Here is a 25,163-nt window from a genome sequence, read left to right as displayed (position 1 = left end):
ATTTAAAAAAAAAATACACATTAAAATTAAAATAAAATGTAAAAAAAAAAAAATTACATTAATATAAAAATTACAGAAAATAAAAAAGGCTAACATTACAAAAAATAATAAACAACACTATCCAAAATTAAACCCAATCCCTAAGAAAATAAAAAAGCCCCCCCCCCCAAAATAAAAACACCCCCTAATCTAAGATGGGGCTTTTTGTAGGGCATTGCCCTAAAGAAATCAGCTCTTTTACATTAAAAATAAACAAAGTCCCCCCTAACAGTAAAACCCCCCACCTACCAAACCCCCCAAAATAAAAAAAACTAACACTAATAAACCTAAACTACCTATTGCCCCTAAAGGGGCATTTGTATGGGCATTCAGCTCTTTTTCACTGCCCTTAAAAGGACATTAAGCTCTTTTGCAAATTGCCCAATAAACCCTAATCTAAAAAAAACAACCCCCCCCCCCAAAATAAAAACTAACACTAAAGCCCCAAATAGGTACTCATGGTTTCAGAAGTCCGGCGGAGAAGGTCTTCTTCCAGGCGGATTCATCATCTTAATTCACAGTGAAGGCGTTGCGGGAGGTCTGGAGTGGTCTTCCCAGAAGTGGCGATCCTCGGTGACAGCGTGGAGGTTCCTCTTCATGCGATCGTCCACCGCACACTGAAGATTGAATTCAAGGTACCCCATATTTATTGGGGTACCTTGCATTCCTATTGGCTGAAATTTTCAAAATCAGCCAATAGGATGATCTACTGAAATCTTATTGGCTGATTTGAACAGACAATAGGATTTCAGTAGCTCTAATCCTATTGGCTGTTTTGAAAAATTCAGCCAATAGGAATGCACGGTACCCCATATTGATTGCGGTACCTTGCATTCAATATTCAGTATACGACAGACATCGGATGAAGAGCCTCCATGCTGCCGAAGAGCCTCCATGCTGCCAAAGACCAACGATGCAGCGGACCACCGACGCCACCACAGATGACCACCGCCAAGGATCGCCACATCTAGGAAGACCGATTTGGACCTCCGCTCCACCTTCACTGTGGAAGAAGCTGATGGACCCGTCTGGAAGAAGACCTTTTCCGCCGGACTTCTGAAACCGTGAGTACCTTTTTGGGGCTTTATTTATTTTTTTATTTGGGGGGGGTTGCTTTTTTAGATTAGGGTTTATTGGGCAATTTGCAAAAGAGTTGAATGCCCTTTTAAGGGCAGTGAAAAATAGCTGAATGCCCTTTAAAGGGCAATGCCCATACAAATGCCCATTTAGGGGCAATGTTTAGGGGTAGTTTAGGTTTATCAGTGTTAGTTTTTTTTTTTTTATTGTGGGGGGTTTGGTGGGGGGGGTTTACTGTTAGGGGGGACTTTGTTTATTTTTAATGTAAAAGAGCTGATTTCTTTAGGGCAAAGCCCTACAAAATGCCCTTTTAAGGGCTATTGGTAGTTTATTCTTAGATTAGGGGGTGTTTTTATTTTGGGGGGCTTATCAACTAGTATAATATAATGTAACGAAATGAAAAGGTGTTACATCTATTAAAGACAACATTTTCCATGTTGTATAAAGCTAGCATGTGCAATAGTAAAAACCCTATAGCTTGTTAGAATACAGGGCTACAGAGTTTTGGGGCACAATACAAATAAATAAATAATAATAATAATAATAATGCAGTTATGCACAACAGAATAAAACATTATTACAAAAAATAGAGGATAAAAAGCACTCTTTTAAATTACTGAATATAGAATAAATACAAAATATTACTGAGAGCAGAGATACTACTAAACTGAACAAAATACAGCCTATGCAAGCCAACAATATCACAAACCTATTCAAATCATTTTCTCTTGCAATATATTTTGATGAGCACTGTTGCTACACACAATAACGGAGCAAGTCTAAAAAGTGGTGCTAAAGTCCACCAGCAAAACAAATGATCAGTTCATAAGCTCTGTTCTGCCCAATTACTTATGGTAAACTGAAAAAGACTAATAGACACAGCCAGTGATTCTACTTGGAAAATTATTTAACCCCTTAGCTACCGGGAATTTCAACAAAGAATTTGCCCAAAAAACTGGAGAATTTTTTGTATTTTTGCTATCACTCAATTTAAACAGAAATAGAGACATAGTTTTTTCTAGATTATTTTTATGTAGTCAACCCAAGGTATTAATCTAGGTCCATTTTAGTATGTTTAATGCCACCATTTCACTGCCAAATGAAATCATAAAGAAAAAAAATCATTAACTTTTTCGCAAACTTTGTTTTTTTTTACTGAAATTATTTACATACCACAAATGGTTGTAAAAGCTTCTCTGGGATACCCTTTGTTCAGCAATAGACATACATGGCTTTGCCATTGGTTTTTGGTAATTAGAAGGCCGCTAATTGCATGTACCCACCACACTTCTATTATTCCCGGCAGTGATGGGGTTAATCTTGTAAGGTTAATTTTAGCTGTAGTGTAGAGATTACCCTCCGACCCGACACTTCCCATCCTCACCATCTTAGATACTGGCTGACAGACTGCTAGTATGCAGTTTAGGGCTTTTCATAAATAATTATTTTGCAACCCTTATTTGCAATGTCTGCCAGTACCTAATTTACAGATTTAAAAATAAATAAATAATAAAATATATATACACATATACATATATACACATACATACACACATACATATACACACACACACACACACATATATATATATATACATACATATACACACACATATAAATACAGGCATACCTCATTTTATTGCGTTTTACTTTATTGCGCTTCACAGATATTGCTCTACAAAACTGAAGGTTGTGGCAATCCTGTGTTAAGCAAGTCTATCTGTGCCATTTGTCCAACATATATACACATATAAACACAAAAACACACGTATAAACACCTATATATACACACCATCAGCATAAGATAAATAATCCCTTTATTACCCATTCCCCAGTTTTGCATAACCAACATGGTTATATTGATATACTTTTTACCTCTATGATTACCTTGTATCTAAGCCTCTGCATACTGCCCCTCATCTCAGTGCTTCTTATTTATTTTTTAAGCTTTTTACAATTTTGCATGTTAGCCATTTAGTGCTGGTTCTTGTGAACCCATTATTCTCCATGGGAGTGAGCACAATGTTATTTATATGGTACACATGAACTAGCACTAAGTGACAGTAGTGTAAGATAGATTGTAAAAATCTTGAAAAAATCACTGAGATAAGAGGCGGACAGCAGGGGCTTAGAAACAGGTAGTCTTTGAGGTCATAAAGTATATTAATATACAATGTTGGTTATGTAAAGCTGGGGAATGGATAGTAAAAGGTGTTATCTATCTTTTCAAACAAATATCAAGAAGGCTGTCTCTTTAAACCACTACAGAAATGTAGTAAACTTGCTCCTGAGCTGGACACAGACTAACTATGTATTCAACCCCTATTTGGCCAGTAAAAACAGAGTTAGAGGCATGCAGTAGAGCAACTGTAAAACGCTCCAATTACAGCATTTTACTGTTGCACTAATATGCCCTTTAATCTCACTTTAGGGGGCAATCTCCAAAATGAATCTTCTATTCGGGAAGCAGAAGCCTAACTTTTAGCCAACCACTTCATATTTTAACGCAGCACTGGATGTCTAGAAAATCCACTGATACAAATTACAAAATCCATCAGTTTCTTTAAATTTATTTCAATAAATCATTGGATTTTACTTATATCCTGTAGCCAAACTACTCACTGTATTTGTACTCAAGAAAGTCATAAGAGAACCAGGGTGGTACAGGTCTTCTGGAGTGGGTGTTGCCCTGTTTCTGTCAAGCAAATAGTAGGCAGGGCTAATTTTATTTTTAAAATGATTCTATTGAATCGAGTGAAGAAATATAATTGATGACATTTACAACAAAACATTTTATTTGTCTCTTAAAGGAAATATAAAATACATATGTTAAAGGGAAAGTAAAGTCAAAATTAAACCTTTCATGACTCAGATAGAGTCTGAAAATTAAAACAAATTACTTCTAGTATCAAAATTTGCTTAATTTTCTTGCTTATTCATAGAAACATAGATTTTTAAGGCAGGTAGTAGCCATAGGCCCAGCAAGTCTGCCTCATATTTCATAAAAGTATAAACTTATTAGTTTGTAGGATAACCTTATGCTTATTCCAGGGCTTCTTAAAGTCCCCCACAGTGTTTGTCATTTCCATTTCTTGTGGAAGTTTATTGCATGAATCAATCACTCTTTCTGTAAAGAAGTGTTCCTCAAATTACTCCTGAATCTACTACCCTTCAGCTTGAGATCATGACCCCTTGTGCTTGAATCTTTCTTTTTATCTAAAATACTCACAGCCTCAGCTTTATTAAGCCCTTTAATATACTTTGTTGAGGAGTGGGCTAAGAAGAAGCAATGCACTACTGTGAGCTAATTGAACGCATCTGGTGAGCCACTGACAAGAGGCATTTACATACAGCCACCAATCACCAGATAGATCCACAGTAGTGCATTGCTGCTCCTTAGTTTCCCTAGGTATGGTTTTCAATAAAGAATACAAAAAGAACAAGGCAAATTTGTTAACAGAAGTAATTTGGAAAGTTGTTAAAAATTGCATGCTCTATCTGAATAACGTATAAACTGGTTCATACCAAAATGTACAAAACAATGTAAATAAAATTACCTGATAAACGAATGTCCAAGAGACTTGCAGAAGTCCTCAAGTGCTAGTGCTTTCTGCCCAGACATATCTGATGCAAAGCCTGGTAAGAAAATGACTCCTGGACTTTTGCCTTTTAACTTCACGTAAGCCAGCTTGGGCAAATCTTGACGCATGAGATTCTGCATTGATGACTTTTGTCTGCATGCTAATAAAAAAAATAAAAATAAAGGAAAAAGAGCATTTTAAATTGTTCAGAGTAAATAAACCTTTAACATGTGAGACATCAGAGTCGAAACTTATACATTAGCAATTTCGCATGTCTGGTCCACTTGCAACAAAGGAAAACAAATGACTGTGCCGTCCCTTAAGCTTTATGCTTATCTCCATCTATCCTTTCACATCAGCTCCATTTTCCCTGTCCCCTCCTCCTCTCTTACCTCTTGAAGACCAGATGAAACTGGGGTTATCATCATCTAGTCAAATGTAGATCAGATAAGTTATAGACTTTAAAAATCCAGAGTGCTAATAAAGGCTGCCAAAGAGGTCCACACAAAAGATCAGAAGGTGCTACTGTTAGGGGGATGGACAATCAATTTTCTAATATGCTACCACAATCAATTTTCTAAAATGCTACCACAGAGTCATATTTGGAATTTGTTTGACAAAAGAATATCTGAATAACGAATTCTGCACTTATCTACTAATCAGCCACAACAAAGGAGACCAGAACATGGATTTCACCATTCTTTTCAAGGGGTGTATCACTGGATAGCTCTTGATCTGCAAATTTTTGTAAAATTACAGTGTTCAATTATTTTAAAACCTTTATTTTGCACTGGATTTATGTCACTTTAACATCTGGTAATATAGGCAGTTCTTTGCATACACATCTAAAATAAAGTGCATATTCAATAATTCAGATCTTTCGTCTTAAACTAAAGATACCTATGAGTTGTCACCTTTATTAGAAAATAAAACTACGCATAGTAATTATCTTTTATTATGTGACTTCGCCCAGAAACAAAAAGCTGCTGCTATTAAATTTAAAATTATAGTGTCTTTCTAAATGGATTCCCAAAAGTGTATATCCAGACATTATTTACAAGTTATTTTGCATTCCTACTAGTTGGAAAAAATATGGTTTGTGATACAATCCTATGTTGCTGTTGCGTGCCTCTAATCACCTCATTTGTGTCTTCCACTACTTGCTCCCACTGTTCTAATTATAGTATTTTTTTTTTACTCAAATTGTATATCACAAATTGACTGATGTGTTGTAAAACACTGTTTCTCACCATCTTCTGCATCATATACCCCTAAAGGTTTCTATTTTTACTCTAAGTACTCCCAACTGTAAGACTAATATTAAGGTTACAAAAACAAGTGGCAATTGTTGATACCAGATATCTTTAGAAATACTAGAGCAACAAATAATAAAGAAAGCAACTTACAAAGAAAACAGCCACAAAACACACACACAATGAGAAAATAGCTTATCAGCCCAGGAAGGGAAATACAGTCTGTTAAATTTTTAAAGTTTTTAAATTTAGCCACATCAGGGCAAAAAATAAGAAAAAGGGGAAGTCCCCGAGTACTTCTTGTCCATACTCCAGTTACCCCCAGGTACAGGTTGAGACACAAGGTTATGAAAGATCTGCACACAAATAAAGGTTTTAAAATCAATTAAAATAAAATTATTTTTCAGACAAGGTTTGCAGTTTGTTTAACGCTATGAAAACCCTTGTCAAGTCTTGCGTCGTGTCTCCTTTAACATGGCTAATCAGGAGCTACAAATAAATGAGCATTGGCATTAGTGTAAGCAATTCCTGCAAAACACAATGTAGCATTCTCCTTTATACAGAAAATCGCAATAAACTTTAGTATAGGTAAATGCACTTTTAGCCCTTCGGTTGAGAAGAGAAGAAAAAGTACAAGTTAATAATGCAAAATTACAAGAAAAATAGGTCATGCAAAGAATGTGTCTACACTGCAAGATACAAGAAGGAAAAAAATATCAAAACATCCAATCCACTAAATCAATATTTGCAACACATTTCTTGGCCTACTACTGTTTTACTAATCTCAGGACAGAAGATATGAATTCTGTTATATGTCTAGAGAGTTCAGTGTTCTCCACAGGAAATGTAGCCAGTCGGTGGCATAATAAAAGTAGCCAGGTCGGGGCAGTGTAATACTATTATAACATTTTCTGCTAATCAAAGCACAAAATGATTGCAGGTTTTAACTAACATACATTTATTTAATAATAATTTGAGCAATAAACATTGTGAAATTTTAATATTAGTTCATTTTAGCTTAATATTGGCTAAAATCAGCCGGGTAGTGCACCCATTAAAAAGGGTCTGGGGAGAACACTGGAGTCCATGTGAAATACTACATAAAAAAAAATTAAAAAAAATTACTTTATGGAGTAGACATTATTAGGCCCATCACCATCAAGCAGTCCCTTGATACCAAAATGTGAAATGCAGACTTATTAGTCATGAACTGACCTAGTTCCAGAATAACAACAGAATAATTAGGTTCTATTTTGGTATGAGAAACCTTCATAAAGTTTTATAGTAGAGCTGCAACAACTAATCGGTATAATTGATAATAACCGATTACGAATATAGTTGTCAACAAATCTCATAATTGATTAGTTGGTTTGCAATTAGTTGGTCTGTGCACAGCACCAGCTACTTTACTCATATGAGCTCCTGCACATGGTATTGTGTTTTATGGTTATGCCCTTAGCCTAAAGGATGTCTACAGACATTTTACGTTTCACTTTTTCAGGAAACTATAAGTTTTGATTTTTAAGTTTACAACTACTCTTGTCTTATGTGCAACCCAGAAATAAAAGTCATAATTTGTATTGTTTATATTAAATCAGGTGATATGGGACTGTGCTTTGCACGATATAGCGCCCAGCTTTTTATTTAAACCTAGCCCTAGATTGATGGCATTTGTTTTATGAATTTATGTCACTATTAACTGTTTGCACAATGTTAAGCTTGCTATTGCTGAAATATGTACTCGCTAGATAAATGTGTAAGGCTTTGTCCTGTTATTGATATATAATCTTTAGCCCTCTTGCCTTTTTTTTTTTTTAATTTAATTGGAATATGTACCAAATTTTCAACCTCTATACTTATATATCTGTTATTTTAAGAGTGTACTAGATATTTTCCCCCTAACCTTATAGCTGGTTGTTTTTCTTGAATATCTATATGCAATGGTATTTTTATGTCAGAATGAAGTCCAGGCTTACTTTGTTAAGAGGCCCCTTGATGGAGAGCTAACAAAAATAAATATCCCACCTTGGTGAAATTGGCAAAACCCTACTTATGCATCTCCGGCATCTCAACACCAGTGAGCGCCTCTTCTCTGCTGCAGGCAAAATAGCTTGCAAAAAAGAGAGCCAGCCTCAGCCAGAAACATGTGAACATGTTGACTTTTTTGCATTTCAATGCAAAGTTTCTGAAATAGTGAATAACAGAATGTTCTAAACAGTGATAGTCTTTTACTAGTTCTACCTCTTTTCAAACAGTTTGTGGTTTTGTTTTGCTTAGCTTAATTATAAAAAAATTGTTCTGCTGATTAAAAAATTAGACCAACAGTTGTGTTAATGTAAAGTTTTAGTCTGAAGTTTATATTTGTAACACTCTGTATATGGATTTTATTTAAAATATAGGAAACATTTATTTGTTATCCGATTAGTCGATTAATCAAATAATAATCTTCTGACTAATCGATTATGAAAATAATCGTTAGTTGCAGCCCTATTTTATAGCTGTTTCAAGTCCAGAACTAGAATATAAACCGACCTCCCTTTTAAGTACAGTGAAGAGATTGGGAAAAAAAAAACTTACAATAAAGTTTTGCTATTTATGGACGAAAGGTATCAGCCAATCAACATGCCCTGACGAAGCCGCACAGGTGAAACGATCATAGGCTTTTGGATACTCCCACATTTCCTAAATATTGGCCGGGCACACAAGACCACGTAAGAAGAAAAAAACAACCGTTTCTGGAGCATTTAACTCTCACTGACATGCTGAAGGCTTTCTGGATACTACGCTACCAGGTTACCTCATTAACTGCCACATAATAGCCCGGAGGACTCGTCCAGTAGGGCAAATCGGAAGCTCTTCGACCTCTCAACTACCTCCGGTCAAGCGGTTTAACCCGCTACTGAGATAGCATAAGTCTAGAGGCGGCCCACATAGTCTAGTATCTCACGGAGCTAGGCGGGAGGTTTAAAAAGCGAAGTTTTCCTATTAGCTGCTCAGTTAAAGTTGTTAAGCTCCTTCACAGCATAACATCAAGCAGACTGCACCGGACTTCCCAGCTTGAATGATTCTATGGAGGAACTTTTTACATCAGCTCATCAAGTGAACCTACAGGAATTTTGTAGCAAGTATCGCTATGAACGTTGATACTATTGTGCTATTAAGACTTGTTCTTAATGTTGTAGCTCTATTAGAGTTTTGATGTTCTGAGTAACAATTGAGTTATCCTACGTATTAGGTCACATGTATATTAATTAGGCTTTATGGGGGTACTGTATCATTATTATCAAATTTTGTTTTGTTTTATTTATTTTTGAACCTTGGCAATTAAATAATTTAAATTGCAACATAGTCTGCTTTCAGTTTACTTGTCAGCGAGGGTGACTATTTATTTATGGCCACTATTTTTGCATAATAGCATTTCTTTCATGTAATTAGCAAGAGTCCATGAGCTAGTGACGTATGGGATTATTTTTCAGCGGAATTGGCTGTCTTTATTTTATCCCTCCCTCTCTAGTGACTCTTGCGTGGAAAGATCCACGTCTTGGGTAGTCATTATCCCATACGTCACTAGCTCATGGACTCTTGCTAATTACATGAAAGAAAACATAATGTATGTAAGAACTTACCTGATAAATTCATTTCTTTCATATTAGCAAGAGTCCATGAGGCCCCCCCCTTTTTTGTGGTGGTTATGATTTTTTTATATAAAGCACAATTATTCCAATTCCTTATTTTTTATGCTTTCACACTTTTTTCTTATCACCCCACTTCTTGGCTATTCGTTAAACTGATTTGTGGCTGTGGTGATGGGTGTATTTATAGGCATTTTGAGGTTTGGGAAACTTTGCCCCTCTTGGTAGGAATGTATATCCCATACGTCACTAGCTCATGGACTCTTGCTAATATGAAAGAAATGAATTTATCAGGTAAGTTCTTACATAAATTATGTTTTTTCTTATTTAGAGGCAAGGGTGCTAATTTATAAGTACTATTTTTCTCTGCCAATTTACTTAATTATTGCCGTTTACTTACTGGACTTTTTGCCCTAACCCACTCCAGTGCCCTATCTCAGTAGTATTATTTACCCAATAAAACCTTACACCCTGATCCTGAGCAGTACAAATATATAAGTTCCAAAAGATTTCTCTCTCTATATTTCAAGGGACCTGTCACAGAAAGAGTCCTGAAGAAAGATCTGATAAATGTCTATTATGTAGCTCTTGGAAACTGTACTATTTACATAATGCTTATGAAGGCACCATATTCCCAAAAAAAACTTGTATCATCCAAGGAGAGACTGGTCAGGAATCGTTCAACTCTCTTCTAAAATATTTCTGCAAAGGGTCATGAGAGGAACCAACCTGAGAGGAAAAGTGTACTCTTAAAAGGAGGGACATGAAACCCAAAATTATTCTCATGATTTAGATAGAGAATACAATTTTAAAAAAAAAGTTTTCAATTTACTTCTATTATCAAATATAATTTGTTCTCTCGTTATTCTTTGTTGAAGAGATATCTAGATAGGTTTCGTGCACATGTCTGGAGAACTACATGACAGGAAATAGTGCTGCCATCTAGTGCTCTTGCCAATGTATAACATTGTTGCAAAACAGCTGCAGACACGTGCACACTCCTGAACTTACCTACCTGCAGTAAATTGGAAAGTTGTTTAAAATTCCATCTGAATCATGAAAGAAAAATTTGGGGTTTTATGTCCCTTTTTATGATCAGCGTTTTGCTCATTATAAACATGTGTACAATTTAATGTAAATTATAACGATTTTGCTCATGGTTTTATGTATAATATTCCTTATTCATGTTGTGATTGGAGAGAGCAGAAACATCAACTTATCTAGAGGGATATATAAAAAAAAACAAAGGCCTCGTTTCCATTGCTGTTGTAAACCGGATGTAAAATTAAGTATCTCCACTAAAGTCTATGGGGGTCAATTTATTATAGTGCAAGCGGACATGATACGATATAGCGTATCATGTCTGCTGCACATCGATAAATGCCGACAGCAATAGCGCCCCCTGCAGATTCGCAGCCGCTAGCAGGGGCGTCAATCAACCTGATCGTATTTGATAAATTGACCCCTATGGGGAAAGTTTTATGTTACCACCAGTGTACAACAGCAATGGAAACCGGGTCAAAGTTTGTTAGGGTTGTAAGTCCCTCAATACAGGGACCTCCTCCTCTTAAAGGGACAGTATACTGTGAAATTGTTTTTCCCTTAATGTGTTTCTAATTACTTTTTTTACCAGCTGCAGAGTATAAAAATGTATGAAAATTTGCTTTTTAAGGTTTGTGTATATGAATTAGCTGGTTTTGTGTTTTGAGCTTGTAGGTATAATTAGATCTCATTACTTTATAACATTGTGTACATATACGTGCTTCATCTTATATCTGTCCATAAACCAAAAAGACCAATAACATTTTATTACCTTATCTGTTCTATACCCCACTGGGAGTATAATTTCTTCTGCTGGCTGTGTTTACACAGATTGTCTATAGCTTGGACCTAAGGCCAGAAACTTTCAGAATAGGTGGGGATACCACAGGCTAAATCAACTATTTCAAAATGTCAATATAAGGGTAAAGGAAATATTTGTAAACAATTTAATACACTCCAGCAGGTATTAAATGTCCTTTGTTCTGTATTACGTATGTATTTTCCTTTTTTTGTGTGTCATTATGTACCAAGAGCTCCAGAATTTGACAGAGCTTTGCAAATAATTAAATAAAAATATTCTAGTCGCATAAACAGTGACCTGTGTCTCGTGTTCCTGATTTAGCTTTCTAAAAAACAGATCATCATCCAATAGATGGGGCTAAATGATTGTTGTAACCTCCAAATCTGAGTATCAATAAATAACATTGAATATTTATTATTAAATTATTTTGTGCAGTCTCCCATCTTTATGTTCTGATTTTTGTAACCTACATCCCTTGAAACAAACAATAGATACCCATAAATAAGTTATAGACGCAAAATCAATCTTTTGAAGAGCCACCATCTGAATTAGCAAAACTGATCAAATTAGAAAAACAATAACAGCAATTTTGTTAAAGGGACATAAAACATACAATTTTAAACAACGTTTTAGTCTATTTCTGTTATCTAATTTGCTTTCAAGAGGGGTATACCTGATCTTGAAAAACCCTGTAAACTGTGCTAATAAAATAAGTTTTAATCATTTTAAAGCATCTCTTTTGCATACATTACTCTGTTCTCCACTGAAAATGTTGCCAGTAAGGAAGCATTATGGAGGTGGGGGCAGTGCAATTTAAAAACAAAAATTAAAATATTTTTTTGTATTTAAAAATGCTATTTAAGCTATCTAATGTGCAAGCTAATTGCATAATGTAATGTTAATTGATTTCATAATGATTTGTGCAGCAAACACTGGTTTAATTAATATTAGCTAATGAAGGGACACAAACAAAAATTTTCTTTCATGATTCAAGTGGAACATAACTTTTTAAACAACTTTCCAATTTACTTTTATTATCAAATTTTCATTTTTTTATTGTTATCCTTTAATAAAAATCAGAAAGATAAGCTCAGGAGTGTGCACACTCAATAGACTATAGTATCTTGAGGTTGAAGATTTAAGGTCTGCAACATCTTTAGTCCCTGAGGAATGTCAGATGACAAAAGTATGCTCATCTTTGGAGATGAATAATTTTGTGGGGAATCCCCATCTGTAACGTATATTGTGTTGTCTCAGCGTTTGGGTTATTTCACCAAAAGCCTGTCTCTGTTGTAGTGTTCAGGGTGCTAGATCTGAAAAAAGACTTTTAGGTGGTTGAATTTCTCAGGTAAGTCGCCTTTTGAGGCATGCTCTCTGTATTCTCTCCTTATGTATAAAAATGTAGTCGAACCACCACATATCTGGGTTCTTCTGCAGAAAGGCCTCTTGGCCTAGGAACCCCGTGTGCTCTGTTATCAGGTTTTCAGTCTATGTGTGTGGGGGTGCCAATGCCGTGAAAAATTCCAAAAGAAAGTTATGGAGATCTGAGTTTGATACCTCTTCTGGTATATCTTTAATTCTTAGATTGTTACAGTGGGATTATTTTCGAGGTCCGCAATTTTATCCTCAAGGTCAGAAAGTTGCACTGCCAAATTCTGAGCGTAACTTAAAAAGGAGCGACTGATCAACCACTACATCGTCCTGTTTACGCTCTAAGGTGTCCAATCTTTCGCTAGTAGTAGAGAGATCCTTGCGAAGGTCTGCTATGGAAGATGTCAGTTTTTCAGAAAAGGATGCATGGTGGGAGTCCAAGAGAGACTTTAATGAGTTTAAGATAAGAGCTGGGGATACAGAGCTCTGTTCCAGTGTTTGCAGATCATGTATTGCGGATTCAGTTAACGGAGTATTTTCATGGCTAGAGAGTGGAGATGTGCCATCTTCAGGTGCAAAGAGTGAAGTAGCAGAGGAGGTATTAAAATGATCTATGACAGTACGTTTCACTTGATTGGCTCCTTTATTCTTTTTTCCTTTGAGATTGAGAAATTGCGATTTGTATGGCACCACAATAGGATGTATGTTGGGAGTTCACACAAACAGATTTTCAATTTATGAGTGAGATTGCTTAATTAAGTTGCAGCTCCGTGCTTGCAACAATTCACCCCACCATCCCCCCTCACTGCCACTTTAGCCCTGCATGTTAGCGTTCGCTCAAGGGTTCAAAGATAGTTTTCCTCCATGTGGAGTAATTTAACATTTTACTGTGCGTGCAAAGCCTATGTCAGTAGGCCTGCAGTGTTGGTGGTAAAAAGTAAGGTGAAAAAGTTTGGCTTAAGTGAATAACAGCCCTATTCCGTGGGTATTCCTTGTTTGGCTTATTTTAAATGTCCCAATGAATTATGTCTAGCGTTGCCCTTGTGATCTCTATGCCCCAACTGTACCTCTTTTATGACGATCCTTTAAAAGCAGGACTCAGTTTTTGGGCCCAGGAGATGTTGGGTAGGAGGATTTAGAGGGCAAGGGAAAACAATCCCTCCAGCAGGACCTCCTTAGGATCTCTGAAACAGTTAGGCTTGAAATGGTGTGTAGGTCTCAACCGTAATCGTCGCAGTGCAAGAGATTGTGGATGGTAATTCGCCTAGGAGGCAAGAGGTATCCAAAGGCTCAGTGCCTCAGTAACTGGATCAGATGTTTGGGCGAGGTCTGTATTTCCACCATGTAGGGCCCAGATGTTGTGCCAATATCTTTGCGCTATGACGCACGACTGTTATGCAACCTTAACGTGCAAGCAGAAGATACGAGGAGCTGGGGAATTCAGCCAGTTGTAGTGGGACTTCATGCAGGTGCCTGGATTATCTGGATCCGTAAAGGTGTATAGGCCTTAACCACGACAATCGCCATGCAACAGCCATGGGAGGTGATCCGTCCCCAATTTAAAGAGGGAAAAAGGTGTCGGTAGGTTTACCTTGTTCTCTTGAGCTGGATATTAGCGGGGTATGAGTATTTCCCCTTAAAACTATATTGGGGCCTTTTAACGAATTTAGAGCTCAGTGATGGTGCAACTGAACGGCTCGAGTGCTGGCTCCTCCACCCATTTTTTTTTTTTTTTTTTTTTTTTAAACAAGATGCTTTGTGGCAATAGCTATCCTAACAGTAAACTCGTGCATAGAGTAGCAGAAATCATTGCTTTGGTAGAGACTGTCAATGTTTATAAGGCACGTGCAGAAATTTGGAATTCCTTTTACAAATGAATGCCAAATATGGCGGCAGCATTTAGCTATTTTCATTGCAGGATATATGTGTTAAAGTGTAAAACATAAATATCTGTGTAATAATAACTAAATTCAGCATGCACAGGACCATATTCCAAATGTATGCACATGCCTAATGTTTACCAACTTGGAACAACTCAAACAAAGATCTGCAGTTATAACATGGCAGAGACAAACTACTTTTCCAGTTGGTAGTTTTTACTTGAGTGAGTTCAGGAAAGGAGACAATATTCAATATGCAACACCATACACTAGATTCGATTTACGAGAAAGAAATGTCCATTAAAGAGGCAATGAAATAAAAATTAAATGACCGAGAAATGCAAAATACTGTTAAAGAATAAAAAGGGAGGTTCAAAATGACCTGAAAAAACAAACAAAAAAAAAAAACAACTCATGAAAGAGAATCAAAAAAGCATGGTAATCCTAGCAACGGTAAGGCAAATTCAGGACCAGCTAAATGAATCAAAGTAAAGATACCTTAAAATATATATATATATATATATATATATATATATATCTATAAATAATTTCATAATTCAGAACAGAAAAGGAAACCCACACTGTTTTACAATTCTAGAGATCCTGCATTCAAAGTAGCTGCAAATGCCCTTTTGAATCCAAGGTATAGATCAGGAGAAAACATTCAATTCAACCAATAACCTTTCAAAATTCCTATTTAAAAATTGTATGATTTTGATGTAAAGATTGACCTGCATAGTCCTAATTCAGAATCAACGTCTCTGGCTGTATCCTCAAATGTTCCAGCTGTACAGGATGGAACTCCACAAAGAGATTTTAACTTGGTAGAATGCTAGAAACAGAGGAAATTAAAGTGAATGTCAAGTTTGATAAACCAGTGCCCGGTTTTTAAAAACCTTATTAAAAACAGGGACACTTTCATTCTATTTCACTTGTTTTCTTAAAATACCTTTTAATCTTGAAAGCCGCTCCTGCAATTCCCCCTCCTGCCACTCGTCACTTCATACATCAGCAATGACGAATAAGGCATCCTCCAATCACGGCTTCCTCCCCAGGGGAATCATTGCCTGAGGCAACGTCGTGATTGGAGGAAGCCAGATTCGTCATTTTTGATATATGAAGAGGCTTGCGATGGGCAGGGGAAGCGCTGGAGCGGCTTTCAAGATTAAAAGGTATTTTAAGAAAACAAGTGAAATGTAAAGTTTGATGAATGAAAGTGCCCCTGTTTTTAATATGGTTTTTAAAAACAGGGCACTGATTCATCAAACTTGACATTCACTTTAATCTGAATCTGACAATCCATGTTTTTCCACGTCTTCCTTTACCGGGCTGGAGCTGCATCAGACTTTGAACAGCCAATTATTTGTAAAATAAAAAGTGTCTATTTCCATACATTTACTGGTCAGTATGTTTTTCTGTGTAACTGAACAAGCTAGGACAGAGAGCAATAGGGGTATCTCTCATCTGCCTGTTTCATACAAACTATTATGATGATAAATGTAACTTGTTTCTGTAAATTAGACATAAATTCATAAGTTTTGGATAGATCCTTTTTTTTTTGTACAATAACAGTAATCCCCTGTCAGACCCATGTCTCCTTTACACAAAAAAACACCTGAATCAGATTAGTTTCATAAATTTAACAAGAATTTAGAAGAATTTGGGTGTGTTGGGCAAGTGAATAACTGTATGTGTGTACATTTAAAGGGACAGAAATACACCTTCAGTTTTGCATACATGTTTGAAATAATGCATTTTATACTATATGACAGTGCCTAGCCTTGTTGTCTGTGGCCAAGATACGCAAAAGATGCGTATGATAGCTTTGTTACTGAAAACGAATTACAGTAAAAATTATGTTAATTATTCTAACGAATAAGAGTAGTTAATTTTTAAATTATTATGGCCCTTTAGTACACAACAATTATTCATTACCAATACTAAAGCATTGCAAAAGTGACTTATTTCTTGATAACTACAAAAATGTTTTAAAAACTGTAGAACCAAGTTCACCCACTAGTGATCACGTACAGTATTTCCAATATTAGGTAATGGCACTGAAAATCGATAATAGAAAAAAACATGTTAGTGGAAGCTTTTAACAAATGTGTCTACCAATAATTGTTCTGGTAACTAATTATTGTTAATTACATGACATTACAACACGCTACAGAGTAAAACCAAGGTTCAAAAAAAGTTGTTTTTTTTTCACGCGGTTTGTGCTATTATGTAATAGCGGTTGTTCTAAAGTACAAATAGTACCGGTATATAAGTATATGTAGCTCACAGTGTAGCTCACCAGCAGGGCTTTGCAATATCCTAGTACCGTGCAGGGTAACTGTGAGCGCCCGTATACTGCGCCGCCTGAATACTGATGTCGCCATGGGTGTTGAGCAGCAAGCAGCTAGCAAAGCCACGCGAGACCTGAGTTTCTATCATATCACATGATTTCCCACTGTAATATAGGGAGAAGAAAGCCTAGTCTCCTGATCACATTTTTGCTGGAAATGCAGATTTTGATTTTGTATTAAAATAAATAACTTCTATCTATTGTACGGTTTCGTATTTTACAAAACGAGAGAACGGACTTCAACTAGTATTAAGAAACCATATATCTATCTGCAATTTGATTGGCCATTCATACAGAGGTCTGTGGGAATTGTAGTCGTTCTCTCACAAGGTGACTTTTAGTTCCACAAGTTCTTCAGAGATGAAAATTAGTAGCAAGCAGCCAGTCGCAGATGAGACATGAGAGTAGAAGAATTTCTCGCACAATACACACGTACTAGAGAATCTTTGAATACTTCCTCAGCCACGCAGAGGTTGCTTCAAAAAGAGGTAGTGAATATAAAGTATGGTTATTACCAATCACTTAAAGCCAAATGAATATGATCCTCAGCATCCAGGATGGAACTCTAAACCAGTGATTTGTAACCTTTTTTTTTTTGCCGTGGCACACTTTTTTTCATTAAAAAAATCCTGTGGCACACTACCATTCCAAAATTTTTTAAAAAAATCACACATTGTAGCATATATATATATATATATATATATATATATATATATATATATATATATATATATATACACACACATACTGTATGTATTGTATTGTGCTGTGATGCCATGCCTCCTATAAAACTATACGTGACATTGACATTCATTCACAAACAATCATAATGATTGTCTGTGAATGAATGTCAATATGACATGGTTGTAAATGATGCCTGTCACATACCTCCCAATATTTCAAGGACACCCCTGTACTGGGAGTAAAAAACAAGCACAAGCAAAATTTAAAAAAATATGTCACACTGTTGTCAGTCTGCCGTGGCACACCTGAGGATCTCTCAAGGCACACTAGTGTGCCACGGCACACTGGTTGAAAAACACTGCTCTAAACCATACCCAGATAAATGAGAGAATGGATCGACCAGGGAAATATCAGATCTATAGTTTCCTCCTGAGTTAGCCATCTTCCCTCTCCTATGTGTATCAACACATACCATATGGTTATAAAAGTAAAAATAAAAAAACAAAGCCATTATGGCTAAATAAAAATGTGTTAAGAGAAATTAGGAAAAAACGTAGGGCATTTAAATTATTAAAAGAAAATAGTACAGACTCAGCATACAATATTTATAAGGAATGTAACAAAGCATGCAAAAAAGCAATCAAATTAGCCAAAATTGAAAATGAAAAATTAATTGCTAAGGATTCTAAGTCTAACCCTTAAAGGTTCTTTAAGTACATAAATAGCAAAAAATCTAAGAAGGATAATATAGGTACATTAAAATGTGTGGAGGGTAGCATGATAAATAATGACAGGGAGAAGGCTGAGGTACTAAACCATTTTTTTTCTTCAGTATACACAAGAGAAGAACCATTGAATGATACTTTTGAACATAATAGAACATGCCAGTCCATACCACTAACTGGGTTTTGTTAAGAGGATATCAGGAAAAAACTGGAAAATATTAAGGTAAATAAAACTCCAGGCCCAGATGGAATACACCCAAGGGTGTTAAGGGAACTTAGCACTGTTATAGACAAACCTTTACTCTTAATTTTTCAAGACTCATTATCCTCAGGCATGATACCCCAGGATTGGCGTAAAGCTGATGTGGTGCCACTCTTCAAAAAGGGAAGCAGGGATGATCCAGGAAGCTATAGACCAGTTAGTCTGACATCAATAGTGGGGAAGATATTTGAAGGGATTATAAGGGATTATATTGATGAGCATATTCGTGTAAACAAGATTATGAGTTCTAATCAGCATGGCTTTAGGAGAAATAGATCATGTCAAACTAATCTAATTAGATTCTACGAGGAAGTAAGTCAAAATATAGATAAAGGGGAATCAGTGGATGTGATATACTTAGATTTTGCAAAGGCATTTGATACAGTGCCACATGAGAGATTAATGCACAAAATTAAGGGACTGGGAATAGCTGAAAATGTTAGCTCATGGATAAATAACTGGATAAAAGATAGGGAGCAACGAGTAGTAGTAAATGGATCATACTCAGATTGGACAAAGGTAATCAGTGGCGTCCCCCAGGGATCAGTACTGGGCCCTGTTCTTTTTAATATTTTTATAAATAACTTGGAGCAAGGATTAAATAGCGACATCTCTATTTTTGCAGATGATACTAAGTTAAGTAAGGTCATAAGGTCAGAGCAGGACGAACTGTCTTTACAAAGGGATTTGCTAAAATTAGAACTATGGGCAAGTGAATGGAAAATGAGATTTAATACGGAAAAATGCAAGGTTCTACATTTTGGAAGTAAAAATAAGCAGGCTACGTATTTTTTAAATGGGACAAGACTTAGCCAAACACAGGAGGAAAGGGATTTGGGAGTAGTAATAGATAACAAGCTAAAGATGGGTGCACAATGCAGGGCAGCGGCTTCAAAGGCTAATAAGATACTAGCATGTATTAAAAGAGGTATTGATTCAAGGGAGGAAAGCATAATTCTGTCATTATATAAAGCCCTGGTAAGACCTCACCTTGAGTTTGGAGTGCAGTTCTGGGGACCAATTGCTAAAAAAGATATTGCAGAACTAGAAAAAGTTCAGAGAAGGGCCACAAAGCTAATAAGGGGATTGGAGAAATTAACCTATGAGGAGAGGCTAGCCAAACTGGGTCTGTTTTCTTTAGAAAAAAGGCGCTTGAGAGGTGACATGATTACTTTATATAAATATATTCAAGGCCCATATACAGAGATGGCAGAAGCTCTGTTTATTCCAAGAAAATTGTTTCTGACAAGAGGTCATAATTTAAGGTTGGAGGAAAGGAGATTTAATCTCCTGCAACGGAAACGTTTTTTCACTGTGAGAGCAATAAAATTGTGGAACTCATTACCAAAGGAGGTAGTGAATGCCAATACCATAGATACATTTAAAAATAGTCTGGATAAGTTTCTGTATACAAACAAAATTCATGGATATGATTGCTAGTATTAAATGGGTCACATTTTAATGGGGTTATTTAAGCTTAACTGGAGCTTTTTGTAAGTATTTTAGATTTGTATAGGTTGAACTCGATGGACTTCAGTCTTTTTTTCAACCTTATCTACTATGTTAATACAGATACATTTCCATCACCTTCACTCACTGACTCAGAATATCAAATACAAACCTCCCTGAAAAACAGTAATGACTTTTACTAGAAGCATTTTGCTAATAGAAATATATGCAAATATGTTTATATTTCAAATTGAAATGCACCCTTGCATTTTTATTTTTTTTTACCTTTCTATCCCTTTATAGTACATTACTTTTATATCCAGTATTTGCAGCCTGAAAACCTTTCTGTTTAGAACTATCTATTTACTTAGTACACACTGCTTTAGAATTTGTTGGGACTAGTAGAACACTAGATTACCCGTTGGGACCATAAACAATGTATCGTGTAATATCATCATTCTGACTCCAGATCCAATATAGGACCCTTATCATTTGAGCACCCTGTTTTGAAGGACTGCTCTTGCTTCAATGTCCAATCATCAATATTTTTGTGCATACCCTTACAGAGTTAGGTTTATCTCTAACAGGTTATAATGTTGTTCTGGTATATGCACAGTATTAGCTCAAACTTGCTTTCCATTCACTGATACCCTGTTGTGGGCCTTTTGTCTAACTCAGCTGGGATACATTGTCTTACGACTTTGTCCTGAGGTCTGGCATTCTGTGTTCCAGTTCTTCATAATCCACAGATTTATTAAGACACCAAGGTGCAAAAAAGGGACAACATTTTGGACATCTAGTCCTTAGTCATGTTTGAAGCTTTGTCCTTTTTTTGCACCTTGGTGTCTTAATAAATCCGTGGATTATGAAGAAGTGGTTAGTGCTGCTGTTTTATTAGACTTGGATATTTTGGATTAGAGACTTTGTGTGGAGTCTGACAGATTTGCACCCCTCCTATATCTGTTGTGCTTTTCTTTTCCTATTTGGTCATTCTGTGTTTCAGTATCAGCTGCAGTGTACCACAGACTGCTAATTCAGTGTTCCTAGTATATTTACTTCAGGTATCCTTATTATGCTTAAAGGGATAGTAAACACCAAAAATGTAATTGTTTAAAAATATAGATAATCTCTTTATTTACCATTCCCCAGTTTTGCATAACCAACACTGTTATAGAAATATACTTTTTACCCCTGTAATTACCTTGTATCTAAGCTTTTGCTGACTGCCTCCTTATCTCAGATCTTTTGACATACTTGCATTTCAGGCAATTAGTGTTGACTCTTAAATAACTTCATGTGCATGTGCACAATGTTATCTATAAAAACACATGAACTAATGCCCTCTAACTGTGAAAAACTGTCAAATGCATTCAAATTAGAGGCGGCCTTCAAGGGCTTAGAAATTAGCATATGAGCCTACCTAGTATTAGCCTTCAACTAAGAATAACAAAAGAAAATAGTAAATTTGATGATAAAAGTAAATTAGAAAGTTGTTTAATCCCTTCGCGACCGAGGACGTGGCAGAATTGTCCTACAAAAAAATACCTTTAACGACCAAGGATGTTCCTGGCACGTCCTCAGGGGTTTCAAGCAGCTGGAAGTGATCAGCTTTAAAGGTATTGCCGTGATGCCTCGATATTGAGGCATCACTGCAATACCTTTTTTTTGGTACACCGATGCAGAGAGGGCCACTCTGTGGCCCTCTCTGCATCGGCCAGCGATGGTGCCGATCGTTGGTGGAAGCAGCTACAGGGAGGCGGGTGAGCGGCCCATCGCTGGCTAACTTCTGGCCAGCAGTGTTGGATCAGTCCCCAGTGCGTGCGGGAGTGCACATGGGGGTGGGTGCGCGTGTGTGTGTGTGTGCGCACCCGCGATCTGCACTTATGTGCATTGAAGTCTTGTTGGGAGCAGGTATAGGGAGAGGGAGGGGGGAATTGATTTTTTAAAAAAGGGATCTGGGAGGGGGTATTGAGGGGGGCAGCTACACTACAGAAAAATAAATATTTATATAAGTAATGGGCACATTATTTTGAAAAGTGGGTACTGGCAGACAGCTCGTTGGTGGGTAGGAGCAGCTGCAGGGAGGCGGGTGGGCGGCCTATCACTGGCTAACTTCTGGCCAGCAGTGTCGGATCAGTCCCCAGTGCGTGCGGGAGTGTGCATGCGTGTGTGCGTGTGCACCTGCGATCTGCACTTATGTGCCTTGAAGTCTTGTTGGGAGCGGGTGTAGGGAGAGGGAGGGGGGAAATTATGTTTTAAAAAAGGGATCTGGGAGGAGGTATTGAGGGGGCAGCTACACTACAGAAAAATAAATATTTATATAAGTAATGGGCACATTATTTTGAAAAGGGGGTACTGGCAGACAGCTGCCAGTACCCAAAATGGCACCAAATAGTGAGAGGGGGGTTAGAGAGCTGTTTGGGGGGCCTCAGGGAGGTTGGGTGGTAAGGGGGATCCTACACTGCAGAAAATATATATATATTTTTTTTTTATAAAACACACACACACTTTTTTTTTTATATATTGGGAGACAATTGGGGACAATTGTGGGGTGGGGGAGGGAAGAGAGCTGTTTGGGAGGGATCAGGGGGTGGGATTAGGGTTGCCACCTTTTGCCCAGAAGATTCCTGGACACTTTTTAAATGGGGGTGGAGAAGGTGTGTCTTGGGGCATGTCTTGGGTGTGGCTTCTCACAGTCTCAAATTCAATATGAAATCAAATTTTTATGTATATATATATGATATAGAACAAAGAAGAGAGTGCACTCGCCAGGACTTTTCAGACATTTATTCCAAATATGTGAACGTTTTCGGGGGTTTAGCCCCTTCCTCAGGCATACAAAATATTTCTGATTTTGTATGTCTGAGGAATATATAAAAATATATATATATAATCAGCTAGTGTCCCCAGCCCTATCATTACAGCTTTACATCTTTGCGTCAATAGAAATAGACAAAAATGCATTAAAATGGCCAGTACATTTAAAAATCATGTAGTCACTAGTAATACTTTTAGTTTAGACCAAACATATGCTTGTATTACCTATATGTAAGCCATGCTGAGGGCAGGCTATCTGACTCACAGATATGCACTCTCTCTCTCTGACATGAGTCTATCGCTACCCATGCCTTAGAGTCCTTGGATCTATGCCAGTACAACAAATGTTGAAGGGTTATTGCATCAAGGTAATCTGCTATGCAAGGTAAGCCCAACCCTCTATTTCCGTATGCCCTATACATACTATCTCTACAGATCCTTGGTCTAATTTTTCCACCTATAAATAAATGAATGTGTTTCTGCAGTTGTTACATTATTATTATTATCGGTTATTTGTAGAGCGCCAACAGATTCCGCATCCACCATTTAGGGATGGGGAGTGTTTAAAACAGGTACAAGATCATGGGCAGAGTAGTCATTTTTACACACTTTGTGCATCCCCACCATGTGATTGGTTTGGCCGCCCATGCATGCAAGTCCTGTTGTATCTTATGGGAAAGTGTGAGGTAGCTGTCATCAAAGAGTTGTGGGATGCTCTGTGAAAGCTGAATGCCTAAGTATTTTAGGGATTGTTTTTTTTTAAGTTTAAGGGGCAAATGGCTGCAATAGATTGGAAGGTACTTAGTGGAAGGGATATATTCAACATCTCCGATTTTTGTTTATTGACTGAAAAATTTGATAATCTACCGAACTTTTGGGATGGAGGAAAGAGGGTTTGAAATTGTGAACAGTATGTCATCCGCATACATGGCTATTTTGAAATTATTTGGCCCGATGGTAATTCCTTCTATCTCAGGATTTTGTCTGACAAGAGCAGCCAAAACCTCTATGGAAAGGATAAACAAAATGGGTGACAGGGGGCAACCCTGTCTCGTGCCGTTTCACATGTGGAAGGAGTCACACAGCATTTTATTCGCTTTGACTTTGGCTGTGGGATGTGCATATAGGCTAAATATGCGTGATATCATTTAGGAGCCAAATCCTTCTGACGGTAAAGTTTCTTTTAAGAATTTCCAATTTATGCGATTGAATGCTTTTTCTGCATCTGTCGCCATAAGGACTGATGGAATTTTGTTAAGTTTGAGGTAAGAGATCAGGGTGATCGCCCTTATGGTATTATCCCTTGCCTCCCTTCCAGGGACAAAGCCAACTTGGTCTGTGTGGATAAGGCTTTGTAGTATTTTATTGATTCGGTTGGCTAGTATCTTGCCCAGGATTTTGACATCTGTATTAAGGAGGGAGATAGGTCTGTAGTTACCCGGGTCTGTGGTAGTCTTGTTTGGTTTTGGAATTAACAAAATGTGTGCCACTAACATTTCCTGGGTAAGGGACTAATTGTCATCCAACTCGTGGAATAAGTGCAACAGGTGTGGGGCCAGAAGGCTTCTAAATGATTTGTAGTATGCGCTTGAAAAGCCATCTTTTACCTGTGGGTAAGCCCTGAAATTGCGTTAAGCACTTCAGTGAGGGATATTGGTGTTTCCAAGGTATCCCTCTGAGAGGACTGCAATTTAGGTAAGTCCGCTTTTCCTATATATTCTCGCATTTGTTCCAGTTGTTCAAATGCGCCCTTTGTGTTGAGATTATACAGGTTGGAGTAAAATGTGCTAAAATGGTTAGCTATCTGCTTACTATCATATATGCATTGGTTATCTGCTGTAGCTAGTTTGTGTTTCTGAGATTTAAAAGTTTGAGCTTTTAAGAGCTTGGCTAAGAGGGGACCTGATCTATTACCTTCATATGAGTATAATTTCCTGACACTAAGGGCCCGTCTTTGGACTTCTTTTGCTAATATGTTTTTGAGGTTTTGCCTGGTCCCTAATAATTTTTTTAATGTTGTGAGGTCTGAAGGTGTAGTTTTATGTATTTGTTAAGCTGAGTGGTCAGGGCTTCAATTGTGCAGTTGTATGTTTTCTTCCTGAACGCAAAGTGTTTAATGCATTCCCCTCTCAAGACCGCTTTATGAGCTTCCCAAATGATGCCTGGGTTGGTGCCAGGGGTGGCATTGATGAGGAAATAT

General features: G+C 37.0%; 1 protein-coding gene across 1 annotated transcript in view; it reads right to left on the bottom strand.

Moving 5' to 3' along the window:
- Positions 1–17,106, bottom strand: part of ABHD10 (abhydrolase domain containing 10, depalmitoylase) — a 96,065-nt gene extending 78,959 nt beyond the window's left edge. Inside the window, exons 1-2 of the mRNA XM_053706819.1 lie at positions 16,976–17,106; positions 4,674–4,857 (exon numbers count right to left, since the gene is read on the bottom strand). Coding sequence (XP_053562794.1) covers positions 4,674–4,857; positions 16,976–17,060 — 269 coding nt within the window. The 5' untranslated portion in view covers positions 17,061–17,106. The remainder of the gene's footprint in view (positions 1–4,673; positions 4,858–16,975) is intronic.
- Positions 17,107–25,163: the final 8,057 nt, after the last annotated feature.

The sequence above is a fragment of the Bombina bombina genome, chromosome 3, assembly GCF_027579735.1.
Source record: "Bombina bombina isolate aBomBom1 chromosome 3, aBomBom1.pri, whole genome shotgun sequence".
Classification (NCBI taxonomy): domain Eukaryota; kingdom Metazoa; phylum Chordata; class Amphibia; order Anura; family Bombinatoridae; genus Bombina; species Bombina bombina.
This window is presented reverse-complemented; position numbering and strand designations above follow the sequence as displayed.